Source organism: Rhinopithecus bieti, unplaced genomic scaffold, assembly GCF_001698545.2.
Source record: "Rhinopithecus bieti isolate Rb0 unplaced genomic scaffold, ASM169854v2 scaffold_13349, whole genome shotgun sequence".
NCBI classification, from domain to species: domain Eukaryota; kingdom Metazoa; phylum Chordata; class Mammalia; order Primates; family Cercopithecidae; genus Rhinopithecus; species Rhinopithecus bieti.
In genome coordinates, this window is record NW_016807772.1 from 1,632,144 (window position 1) to 1,645,184 (window position 13,041).

Sequence of the window (13,041 nt, forward strand, 5' to 3'; positions counted from 1 at the left end):
AAAATAATCACGATGTTGAGAGCTTTTTTTTTTTTTTTTTAAACTCTTTTTGGAAGGTAACTTTTGTGAAAAGAAAACACCTGCTGCTCCTCAGGCTGTTTCAAAACACTGCCTATGGTTTGAAAGTTCAGGGATATGCATGTGGTGTGAAGCATTTGCAGGCATAATATGTGTAGTCTGGGAAAAGCAGACCCAGAGAGTGTTTGTAGCAAGGCGAGGCCTTTTAGCTGCATTTAGATGATGCTGGGATTGGGGTGGGCACGGGGTGCAGCAGTGGGGAGGAAGAACTGTGTGTTCCTTTTGAGAATAGAGGTTATGTCAAGAGGGTTAACAGTTTTTTTTTGTTTTTTGTTTTTTTTTTTGAGACGGACTTTCGCTCTTGTCACCCAGGCTGGAGTGCAATGGCGTGATCTCAGCTCACTGCCATCTCTGCCTCCCAGGTTCAAGCGATTCTCCTGCCTCAGCCTCCCGAGTAGCTGGGATTACAGGTACCCACCACCACGCCTGGCTAATTGTTTGTACTTTTAGTAGAGACAGCGGTTCGCCATGTTGGGCAGGCTGGTCTCGAACTCCTGACCTCAGGTGATCCGCCTCGGCCTCCCAAAGTGCTGGGATTACAGGCATGAGCCACCGTGCCTGGCCAACAGTTTTCTTTTTTCGATTGAAGTTCAGCTATTTGCAGGACCGAAGGTGGTTCTAATTACTTTCACCTGTACCTCCACCAAAAAAAGAAATCAACCAACCATGAGTAATTGCTGGTTTTTAATTGAAAGCATTATTCCAGGAACAACTGGTCGACCATGTTTGCAGAGGAAGTGGCAAAGACTGATTGATATTGTGATCCAGCTTCTAAAGATTTTGCGCTTAATCTGAAGCACATTGGATTTCTGTTTCAATAGGCTTTCTGTTTTTTGTTTTTATTATTACAACTAATATGTATTCTTTTCACAGGGCGAACCTTTCCTACACACCCATACTTCTCTGCCCAGCTTGGAGCAGGACAGCTGTCGCTTTACAACATTTTGAAGGCCTACTCGCTTCTAGACCAGGAAGTAGGATACTGCCAAGGTCTCAGCTTTGTAGCAGGCATTTTGCTTCTTCATATGAGTGAGGAAGAGGCGTTTAAAATGCTCAAGTTTCTGATGTTTGACATGGGGCTGCGGAAACAGTATCGGCCAGACATGATTATTTTACAGGTATAGAGCGTTCCTTATGTCTTTAATACAACAAAATGCTAAGAGTGTTTCTTATCCCTCTTCAGATATGCCTCAGGAACTTTTTCACCGCCAGGGAACATTGTAATAGCTGTCACTGCTGATGAAGGACTCCGTGCTAGGCATTATTCCAAGCGCTTCATCTGCACTTCCCTCGAATAACATAACAGGAAGACACTGTTCATTGTTTCAGTTTGTAGATTGGAAAACTGAGGCTCCAAGAGATTATAAATTGGTGCCAGTCACACAGCTAGCAAGTGTCAGAGCTGGACTGGAAACCCAGGCCTCTCTGACTCTAGGGCCTTCCCTCTTACCCCCATCAGCCGTGAGATGATCTCACTACCACCTCCCAGCCTCTGCATCTGCTCTTCCTCTGCCTCACCCCCACCCTTGTCATCTCAGGTTCAGCTCAAATATCGCATCCTGGGAGAAGCTCATTCTGACTACCCTGATGTTGTGTTCCCCACTTCCACCCTGGGCACACTGCGTCACGTTATCCTGGCTCATTTCTTTTGCACAACACAGCCACTGCCAGAAATGATCTTGTTTCCAGAATCATCTACCTGTCTATTTTCTGATTTTTTAAAGCATGTGAACTTTAGGAGCGGGAAGGGATCTTATGGGTCTTGGAGCCAAGTCCCTAGTTTCTGAAACAGTGCCTGGGTTGAAGTAGGCACCCCATAAGTATTTGTTGAATGAACAGTTCTGTCAGAGAAAACCAAATGTAGTAGCGTATTCCAAATACCACGTGCTGCTCTTGCTGCCTGTCAGAGGGAAAACTCTGGATCCTGCTTCAGGAATATTCCTAAATGTTGCTTCAAATGTTGCAGCACGTGTTGATATGTTCATTTACTACCAGTAAGATACTGTGCCTTCGGAGCTTGAGAAAGTATCCTGGGAAGGAATACGTTAGAGCCAAGGACTTACTTTGAGAGCATCAAATTATGTGATTCAAAATCTTTTCACCTTGATCTGTGAACATGGACCACATGAATGCAAATATCATAGAAGGAAGTCAACTCATTCACTGAAAGATTTTGACCACATAACACTTTCCACCTGTACTGTGAGGTTCTTCCTACATTCCCTTTATTAACTTTAAAGACAATGGTTACCAGGCAGTGGAATTTTCGAGTTTTCTATAATTTCTGTAACACACAACTCTATTGGGGCTGGTGGCTTTGGTTGATTACATTGTCTTCGATATGGGAGAGCCACAGCTGGTGCTTATGGGATTATATTATCTGAGCCTCTGAAAACAGTTTTGTTTTCTTTCTCTCAGTTTAGACAGGACATATCCAACTTGGTGGATCTTAGCAGGATTCTGGCCCTGTGTTGGTTATTGTTTCTTTAGGCTCAGGCCATGGGACTGCTCAGATCTGGGCTGGCTCTTGGGCCTCTATGAGCCTGTAACTCTTGGTGGCACTGCTAGGAACTGGCATGAGCTTTCTGCCAGAATTATGTCATCCTGTGAAGTTGGATCCACTTTAGTTGGAAAAAGTTTTTATTTCATCTTAAGACGCACACTTGTCTTCTTGTTTTAACTTGCCAGGGATCTGGATATTCCATATGTTATACACCAAAATAAATTATGGTTGTCCTGCCTATTGAGTAATTTCAGGGGTCCAGAGGGAATTTGCTGAGTAAACATGTACAGTGGACTCCTACGGAATCATAAAATGCCCCTAATTCAGTCTTAGTGAAGAGACTGGCTTCTTATTTCTAATTCCTCTGGGCTTGAGTTTTGCAAAGAGTGTGTATTTGTAGGAGAATTTATGAAATGTTTGCACAAGACAGATGTTTAGATCTTCTTAGCCAAGGAATACAAGGGAACAATAAAAAGGAAGTGGCAGAAGAAGACCCAGTGTTAGCGTCCTGGGCCTACACCCAGCCAGTGCCTGGCATCAGCAGGCACTCGGGAAGCACTTGTTGGATGAATTAGTAGCTAAGCTCAGTGGATCACAAGCCAAATAGAATGTTTGAAGTTCTAGTAAGTCTTCTCTCACACCCACCCTGTGAGCAGTAGGCATAACTTTATCGCTGTGGCAGATCCCTAATTCTCAGCCCCGTTGGCCGTCTTCCTGCAGATCCAGATGTACCAGCTCTCAAGGCTGCTTCATGATTACCACAGAGACCTCTACAATCACCTGGAGGAGCACGAGATCGGCCCCAGCCTCTACGCCGCCCCCTGGTTCCTCACCATGTTTGCCTCACAGTTCCCGCTGGGATTTGTAGCCAGAGTCTTTGGTGAGCATTAGTAAATCTGTTTGCCAGAACCAGCCTTCTCTTATTAGAGGGGAAACATTTCCTGTCTCTCCGTGGTGATTCTTATTTTTATACCTGTAGCTCTTACCAGAACAGGGTATTGTTTAGTCTAAGATTAGTCAGGGGTGGGTTTTGTGACTTTGGATTCCTCCTTAACTTCTGATAATCACGGGGCTTCCCTAGATGCCTTCATCTTATGGGATGTGGATCTGAGCCCCTCACCATGAGGCTCTCCCTAGAGCAGACATTTGGAGGACTTGGCTGAGGAGCCGCAGGTGTATGTTTCTCATGAATTGCCTTCCTCAGCTGCTCTGGGCTGCGAGTGTTGATTGATGCTGACCGTGGGCCTCTGGGCTCTTTCTAGATTCCCTTGGCATCTCCTCCTCGCCTTTCTCTTCTTGCCCTGCCCTTGGCTCTACATTTTCTCCCAAGTCGCTCTCTTGGAGACCAGTGTCAAGACCTTGAGTAACAGCTCCTTGTGGATGGCTCACCCTCCCGCCTCAGCCATGACACTTCAGGAAGGCCTCCTGCCCCCGCGCCCAGGTGTCACAGCCACTGCCACTCCCACTCCCGTGCCCCGCTATTAATCTTGGGTGGTTCATGTGTCAAACCTGCCTTTATATTCTTGATTTACCTTTTGAGAACGTTGTCAAAGTTAGATGGGTTTTCATACACAAAGCCTTCAACCTGCCTTCATACGCAGAGATAGGGCTCTCCACGTGGACATCAGGAACCGAGTGGCGTGCTGGGAGCACGGTCAGTTCGGGCACAGTTTGTTTTCCCTGCTTCAGAATAAAAGTGATATTTTTTGACAATTCAGATTTTTTTTTATTGTAAAGGAGGAGGTTACTAAAAAAAGATAGTTACTATATGTCAAGTGTTTTAAGCATCACTTGACAGCTTAAAACATGTGATCTTTAAAAAATTTGTTTTTAGGATTAGAGAGCATCTTAAGGGAAATGTTCAAAGACATGGATACTAGTTCAGGCATGCTTTGGGTAAACATCTTAAATATCCAAATTCTAGAAATCCTAAAATTTGCTTTTTAATATACGTGAGCATTTACCCTTCTCTCTTTTCCTTTCCCCAAAATACTAGATTTTATTATTCACTTCTATCTACAAGAACCTTTAAAGAGTTTCCCATTTTGCTTTACTGTAAGAATTCATGTTCCTTCTTTTCTGTCCCTGAAAAAATAAAATCACTAAATTAAAATAGATACAAAAAGCTATCTCCTGGTTAAGCATATCTTTAGTGAGATTTCATGAAGGTTTATACCATAGTTTAAAAAACAAAAAAGATAACTAAAAGCCTCAAAATTGTGTGCTTAGTACAGAAACTAAAATCTCAAGCTCTAGGCTTTAAGCTTTCTTGCCAATAACTTCTATGTTTTTTGACTTTTCTAACCCTGGAAATTAAAAGAAAATTATTAATCCACCTTCCTTACATTTTCTCCACATTTTAGCTATGATTTTCATATGGGGTCATGAAGAGGAGTGAGAATAGAAATGGGGAGGAGGAAGCGCTGTTTGTTAATGGTTTGTAAACAGCTCAGGCATTAAATTACTTGGTTAGTGAAGAAAATTCTACCAAGGCAACCGGGCTGACCACAGACTAGAGGGGCTGAGGGGTCATCCCTGAGTCATCCCTGCCCTGGGGCCCCAGGCACTGGAGCTGCTGCTTGCAGAAAGTTCTGGGGCTCTGGAAGAGAAATTTTTCCTTTGGCTCATAAATGGGTAAAAAGACATAAACAAGCAAACTCCACTTTGGAAATGATAGCCCTTCTGTTGCAGAGTAATTCGAAGCTCTCTGAAGCTCACTCTAATGACTTCATAAATCAAAGCTGCGGCCTGTAGAGGTAAGATATTTTTCTGTAGACTTTGTAGGCAGTGGTGAGACTCGGCATTTCATAAACATTATACATAGAGATGGCAGTGTCTGCATCATTCCTAGATCCCACAGACTCCTGCTGTGCTAAGTGGGTCGTTGTCCACCTGGTCAAGGGCTCCTGGGATTAGAGGCAGGAAGTGGGATCTCCAGGCTGCACTGGGTTGTGATGTCACTTTGCAAGAACTGCTTTTTTTTTTTTTTTTTCCCCACAGCCCATCCCATCTTTCAGTACTTAAAACAGAAAAGATAGGTTTTACAAACCATTTCAATTTTAGCACTGATGACTTAGAGAACAGTGATGGAGATAGCTTAGTTTTGTATTTCAAAGCCTGCCATTCAGACACTATAGTCTTTTTTGGCCTAGGGCCCGTTTCATTATAAGCCTTTAAGTCTGGATAAACTCTAAAAACACATAGACCTTTGCTGACTGTTCACTAATATATATATATATATGTAAGTAAAATATTTCAGTTTGCACCAGCATAGCTCATATATTAGTTAATAGGTTATCTGTCATTAAGTATGTATCTGCTCCTTGGAGGGGCAGCTGCCAGTGATGTGTGTGCCTTAACTTTCACATGGTGCTCACACCTTGCTGAATGGCAGTTCTTCTGCCTGGTGTCACATAATGTCAATAGCCCCTTCCTGTCTTTTTCTAGTTTGAGTGTAGCAGGGCCCTGGGAGAGACGCTTGCTCTGTTCACTTTCTCATCACATCTACGTTTGGGGGGAAAAATGAAAATCTAAAAAACAGGACCTGGCTTGCTCCTGATGGAGCAGGAGGCTGCAGCAGTGTTCAGCCCCTGGTGTGTGTGTGTGTGTGTGTGTGTGTGTGTGTGTGTGTGTTTGTTTGTTTGTTTGTTTTGGAAACGGAGTCTCACTCTGTTTCCCAGGCTGGAGTGCAGTGGCACGATCTCAGCTCACTTCAAGCTCCGCCTCCTGGGTTCAGGCCCTTCTTCTGCCTCAAGCCTCCTGAGTAGCTGGGATGACAGGCGCCCACCACCACACCTGGCTAATTTTCAGCCCCTGATGTTTTTCTATAGGACGTGCTGCCAAATAGATGAGGGAGGAGGTAGAATGTAAAAATTAAGGGTTTGGCATAAAACACAGAAGCCACCTACAATATAGTGAAGGCTTCAGAGAGGCTTTAGGATGAAAATAGACTGAAAACAAGATTGTTTCTGTGGCCAGGAAAATCTCCGGCTATTCAGGTAACATGATGCCGCATGATGATTAGTGTGTGTTCAGTCTGTTTATGCTGTTGTTCTGCACAGCACTGTCATCTGCCTTCAGCGTACCCTTTACCCATTACTCATAGAATGTACGGGAGCCACAACTGGAGGGTTGCAGCCTTCCGGGAGAAAGTTGAGAAGGCTCAGCCTTGACAGAGACAAAGGTGGCTGGAAAAGAGATGCAGTGTAAGCTCACATAGGAAGATTTCACTTTGAGATCATGAAGTTTAGTTTCAAATAGAGTTCCAACACACAATAACGCAATAAGAGGGTTGCTGAAATGTCCTCAAAGAAAAGTAGTTCTTTTGTGGTGTTCTCAGTGAATACAGTGCAAAGTAGTAGAGTCAGCTGAATTTAAGATTCCTCTTCATTTCCTGCCTGATAAAACCTCTTGCCTGTTTCTAGGTGGCTTGAAAAAGGAGAGGAGAGAAGGAAGAGGCACGAGCAAAGTCCCACTGAAAGGTTGTGGGCTACAGGGTTGTGAGCTAGGCTACTGCCGCACTGTGCTGGGGGGCAGGGGGGCTCCAGTGGTTCACTTTCTCCTAGGGAGGTTTTCAGATGCAGGACATTCGCTCACTTTTCCAAAGAGAGTTATTGTTTGTTTGTTTGTTTGTTTGTTTTGTTTGTAAATTCTAGAATGTAAATGTATAAGGATACTAGAAGACAGGCAAAATAAAAATAATTGGTTTGGGGCAGTGGGTTTATAGGTAACATTTTCTTTACTATTATTTTAAAATTAGATGTAATTTTAAAAATTTCCAAAGCCAAAAAACAGTACAAATTCTTTAAAGGATGTAGATGTTGCCCCCAAGTGTCATCAGACAAATTTAGGAGGCCCTTCCTCCCAAGTAAAGCTTCCTGTGGTCCTTCCTTCAACTCTTCAAGCACATTCCTGCATTGTGCACCCAAATGATCTCCCGATTTAAGACCTCCCCTGTCTCACAGAAGCTTCTGGGGCTGAGCTTTCTCAGGCCTTGGAGGGATGGACGCTTTGAATGGGAGGAGTAGTGGTGAGTGGAGCATCTCTGGCAGCAGGCATTTGGGAGTCTCTGGAGTCTCTGGCAGGAATCAGTCAGCGTAGTCTCCAAAGGTGGCCTTTCTCTGACACTAACCAGCCCTTGCAGGGATCCCACGCGTAACCTGCATCTCATTAACATCATCTCCTTACCAGTGCACTGACCTAGTGAGGAAAGGAACAAAAAGCATTCAGTGACTCCTGCGGTGCTCTGGGGGAAGTTAGAATTGCTTGGCTGGGACAGAGGCCCCTGGTGATCTGGACCTGCCCGCCCCCATTTGCCCACCTGCCCTGCACAACCAGGGCCCCTGCCTTGCCAGCCAGACTGTTTTTCAGGCTCCCTTTATTGACACCCTCTTTCCCTTTTATTCAGAGTATTAATCCCTGAGTTCTGACCTAGGAAATTTTCATTGGTTCTTCAAGCAGTCACCTTTCCGTGGGCCTTTTCTTTCCTCTTTGTTCTCGTAACACCCTGGGCATAACTCTACCGAACCAGAACTCCTTGGTGTCTTCTGCAGCGTGTGCTTTGTCCTTTGCTCATGGCTTGATCCCCAGAGCCTAACACAGTGCCTGGCGTGTATTAGATGCTCAATGGATGCTCATCAAGTTAAAGTAGAAGGTACCTCTCAGCAGAGTTCTCTTCAGATGTTGTGAATAGCATTAGGAAAGAACATTTATTTTTTAATTACATTAAATACAAACAGATTTAATAAAATAAATCATATGCCCAGGGCTATGTCTTAATTTTTTTAACATATCAATAAAGAGACTTTAAAGCACATACACCACCCCCTCACCTCCAAATTTCCTTTCCTTTCCTTTCCTTTCCAGGAAAGTCTCCGTTGGGAATCATAGGAAGCACTTACTAAGTTGATTTATTGTGAAAAACCAAGATCCTAATAAATCTCAGAAGTTCTGCTGTTAACCTAAAGAGACCACTGATTTGGATTGTGTATTTGGTTGTGCTTACAAAAGTTGCCCAGTAATCGTTTATTTTAATTGGCGTAGATGTGGTACTGTACCTAATTTAAGGCACTCGTCCCTCTGAGAGTAAAGAGATCGAGCTATAGAAAATCACTGGTGTGGTAGGGAAAGCCTTTCCCCAGGATCCCTGCAAAAAAGGTCTTGATTTTTATTCTGAAAGATGCCCTCAATTTTTGTTCAGCTTTGTTCATATATTGAAAGGAGGTCTAGGAAGTCTTATTGTCTAAACCACTGAAACTTCAAATTTACTTTAGAGTTTTGTTTCTGGAAATGTCATTTCTGTTTAAAATACATTTTGTTTATAGTATTTTAGATCTTTTTATTTTCTGTAGTGGGGGATTATATGCGTAGACTATATTTTATAAACCAGATATTTCAGAGGAATATTCTTCAATTGGCCTGCCTTGGTATATGTTACACTTACCCTGAAAAGCTCAGATTTCAAAGACACAGTTCTCTAGTATGTCTTCCCAACCTCAACAACCAGACTTAAGAAGGAAGTGAAGGATTCATCTTTCCCACTTTCCTGTGGCCACCTTGAGCCATCAGTAGTTGTGATGTTTGTGGAAAGAGTGTGGGCCCTGAGCTGGGTGGGAGAAGCAGGCTGATCTCAGCACTGGCATGGCTTAGGGCTGCACCCATCTCAGCTCACGTGGTTAATTAAGGGTTTTGTGATGGTCACAGAGGATCTTGGGGGCTATCCCAGCCAGCGGGCCTGTAGATCAGTCATCTCTCCCTGTGCTTTGTTCAGAAACTACAGGGATTCAGTTTCCCATTTGCACAGCAGCACCCAGTCTTTGCTTTTCTGTTTCTTCATGGCTTTTAAATGTTATCATATTAACCATCTTGAGAGGCATCCTGCAAGGTTCTTCTCTCACCTGCTTTTGCTGTCCTTGATTTGATGAAATTTACAGCTTCTTTCTCTCTTCCATTATCTTTCAGCCAAAAGAAAGAGAGAAAAGAAATACTGACACTTACCTCTAATTATATTTCGACTCTGAGTTTTAAAATGGTTTTTTCTTATATTATTATTCTAGTTATTAGGTAACTTGCCTCAGTTTAGTCACCCAATAATTAGTTATCATGGCTCTGCTTTAACCCCAGGACATTTGACTCTTTTTTTTCCCCAGCGGCTTCAACTCTATGAGGAAGGGGAGATGGGGCTGGGCTTGCTGCTCAGCCGGTTGCCTTGGCCAGTGCTGCCCTCCCTCTTACTCTACAGTCTGTATAGAAATTGCATACATTAGCCAGCCACTCTAAGAACGAAATATGGCCAGAACTAGAAAGTAACCTTGACGGAGTTCTTTGAACTCCCTCAGAGGGAAAAATGTTCTTTATTCCATTATCGTGTTAAACATCAGTAAACTTGTATTTAACAGTGTACTTTTGCAGTGGTACAGCTGTTTTACAGTTTTTAAAGATCTTTGAATTCTATTCCTTATTTCAAAACAGAGGAAACAGGGACACTTTTTCACTTACTCTATCTTAATTTCTGATGCCTTATCTATAAAATCTTTTAGCTTGACCCATAAAACATGTTTTAATATCTCCTTTAAAACCCAGGAGCATTCCTGGAAAATAGAATAATAAAACCTTTTCCCTTTCCCAGTTTAACTTTTGAAGCATGTTTGAATTTTATTTTCAGAGTAAAACATAATTTTTAATGTTTATGTACTTTTATTTGCAGTACTGTCTTGACAACACTATCTGAGATATCAGGCTCTTAAAAATGAGATAAAGTTTGCAGTGTGGAGCTATGTCTCACATCCTCCTGCTCTGTGATGGGTGGAAAAGGCAATGGAATGGTATTGTGTGAGAAACTGGTCTGGTTTAACTTTCTGCATTTCTGTGTTTTCTCAGATATGATTTTTCTTCAGGGAACAGAGGTCATATTTAAAGTGGCTTTAAGTCTGTTGGGAAGCCATAAGCCTTTGATTCTGCAGCATGAAAACCTAGAAACCATAGTTGACTTTATAAAAAACACGCTACCCAACCTGGGCTTGGTACAGATGGAAAAGACCATCAATCAGGTAGGAGTCAGTCCAAACCTTGCAAATGCTTCAGCCATCCTAGATATGTAGAAACTTAAATCTCTCTTAAGCAGGAACTGTTTCCTACCACTTTGTGTTCTGAACAGCATTCTGCATCCTGGCACGGAGGAGGCATATCACAAACATGTGGAATGATCGTGAGTGTGTGTGTTATGAGCGTCATGGTGAAACGCCACATGGAAACATGATAGCAATGTTTAGTTGTAGAAACCAGCACAGGTTATCAGTAATTTCGTACATTTAAGAGACTTCAACTCCAGTAGCTTGGTCTTCTGAAACATATATACTTATGCAGTGATGCAATGTAGGGTTTTGTACATTGAGTGCTTTGATTTTTACGTGTGTGTTGAATGGTATTAATTGGAATTTTCTCAGAATAATTCTTTGATAACAGTTATGATAGGAAACATATATTCTGTGAATTTGTTTCATGATGTGTGTGTGTGTGTGTGGTTTTTTTTTAACTGAATTCAGTTCAATATCTGTGGCTTCAGTACCTCTGGTTTCAGTATACAACAGAACCATTACCCTCTGAAATGTTAGAGGCTGAAAGGTGAGGTTTACTGGGAATTACAAGTAAGCTAGATGGTGAATGCCCTGGGTTGGGCATGGGAGCAGATTTTGATTCTGTACAGTCTAAGGAAGAACCTTCCAGTAATGGTTGCTGGCAATGGAGGACTGCACCGCTTAGCAGAGAAAGGGGCATCACTGGAAGTGTCCAGAGGCTAGGTAGCTACAAAAGCACTGGAAGGCATTTCATCACTGAGTCACTGCAGAGTCAGCAGTCAGGCCTCTCGTAAGCCTGGAACCCGCTCCAGCTAGTCATGTGTCACTTAATAATAGCGATAAGTTTTGAGAACTGCATCATTAGTTGATTTCATCATTGTGCAAACATCATAAAGTGTACTTAAACCCAAGTGGTATAGCCTACTACATACACACCTACGCATGTTGTTCCTAGGCCCTACAAACCTGCACAACACATGACCATACTGAATACTGTCGGTAGTTGTAATACAAGGCAGAGTGTGTATCTAAACATAACTAAACATAGAAAAGGTACAATAAAAATACAGTATTCTAATCTTATGGGACCACCATCATATATGATATGTGCAATCTGCCATTGACCAAATTGTTGTAATGCAACACACAACTGCATAACAAAAGCATAGAGCAATCAGGTAAAAACAAATGGTGAAATAAAGCTATTTTTGAAAAACCCTTACTCTGGAGATTTCTCATAGTCCAAAAGGAATCCATGATTCCAGTGAATTGCATCCACATGCAGTGTTTGTGATTTTCATTTGCTGCCGCACCTTAGGTGTTAAGCACAGAAAAGGATGCAACTTTGGCCTGCAAAAGAAGAGGTTTCATACCAATTGTTAACTTTGGATTTCTGTTTGCACATTGCATATGCCCTTATGAAAGAGCAGTTCTTTTCTGTTCTGCACTCATCTTTAATTGAGAGCCTCTCCATCTCTTTTCTTTCCCTGGCACATTCTTCTTGACGTGGATAGCTTTGGCTTGTTGGGGCGTTGCTTTTTGCCAGGTTGGGTGGGCATCTAAATAGACGCATGATCCCATTCAGTCCAGGCTGCACTCCTGAGAGGATATAAAGTGGTTCACTGACTGACCCACACTTACTCTGCTGCAAAGTAGAGAGGTAGGGGTTCAAACTCAAGTCTCTCTCACCTCAAAGTGCTGTAGCAGCTCTCCTACACTGCCAAGAGCCTCTGGAGGTCATTTAATTTAGAGTGTTTTCCTAATTCTAATACTGACTTTTTTACCCTTTTGATTCTTTGGTTTCTGACATTTTCATTCATTCTTTCTTTCCTTCATTCCCTTCTTACAGCTTTTGTTGCATGTACTTTCATTTTACAGCTTCTAGGGCAGAGACCCCCGAGAGCCTTGGTTACCTAGACTGAGGGCTGTATCCAGTGCTGACATTGTTTACCTCCTGAGTATTCAGCCTCAGAAAAAAATCCCATTCTCTCCTATTTTCTGTAAAAAACAAAAAATGAAACATATTGAGGGTTCTTAGGATACATCAGGTGCTCCTTCGGTGCTGAAAGAGTGGAAATGGACATGGCATGGGAAGAAAACAGCTGAGCGTGTACCTGTTTCAGGCCACTATTTGGCTGTTTGGAAGTTGCCATTCATTGTTCCACTGACTTTTTTTTTTGAGACAGAGTCTTGCTCTGCCGCCCAGGCTGGAATGCGGAAGTGGGGTCTCAGCTCACTGCAGTCTCCACCTCCTGGGCTCGAGCATTCTCGTGCCTCAGCTTCCTGAGTAGCTGGGACCATAGGCATGCGGCACCACACTCAGCTAATTTTGTATTTTAGTAGAGATGGGGTTTCGCCATGTTGGCCAGGCTGGTGTCAAAATCC

The 13,041-nt window shown here is 42.8% G+C and overlaps 1 protein-coding gene across 10 annotated transcripts in view; it reads left to right on the top strand.

The window, feature by feature from the left end:
• Positions 1 to 13,041, top strand: part of TBC1D1 (TBC1 domain family member 1) — a 255,452-nt gene that overhangs the window by 230,843 nt on the left and 11,568 nt on the right. For 9 of the 10 annotated variants that reach the window (XM_017883747.1, XM_017883746.1, XM_017883750.1 and 6 more), the window contains 3 exons: positions 952 to 1,196; positions 3,302 to 3,461; positions 10,460 to 10,629. In XM_017883747.1, the coding sequence (XP_017739236.1) occupies positions 952 to 1,196; positions 3,302 to 3,461; positions 10,460 to 10,629 (575 nt within the window). The remainder of the gene's footprint in view (positions 1 to 951; positions 1,197 to 3,301; positions 3,462 to 10,459; positions 10,630 to 13,041) is intronic. The other variant, XM_017883753.1, reaches the window with a different exon arrangement.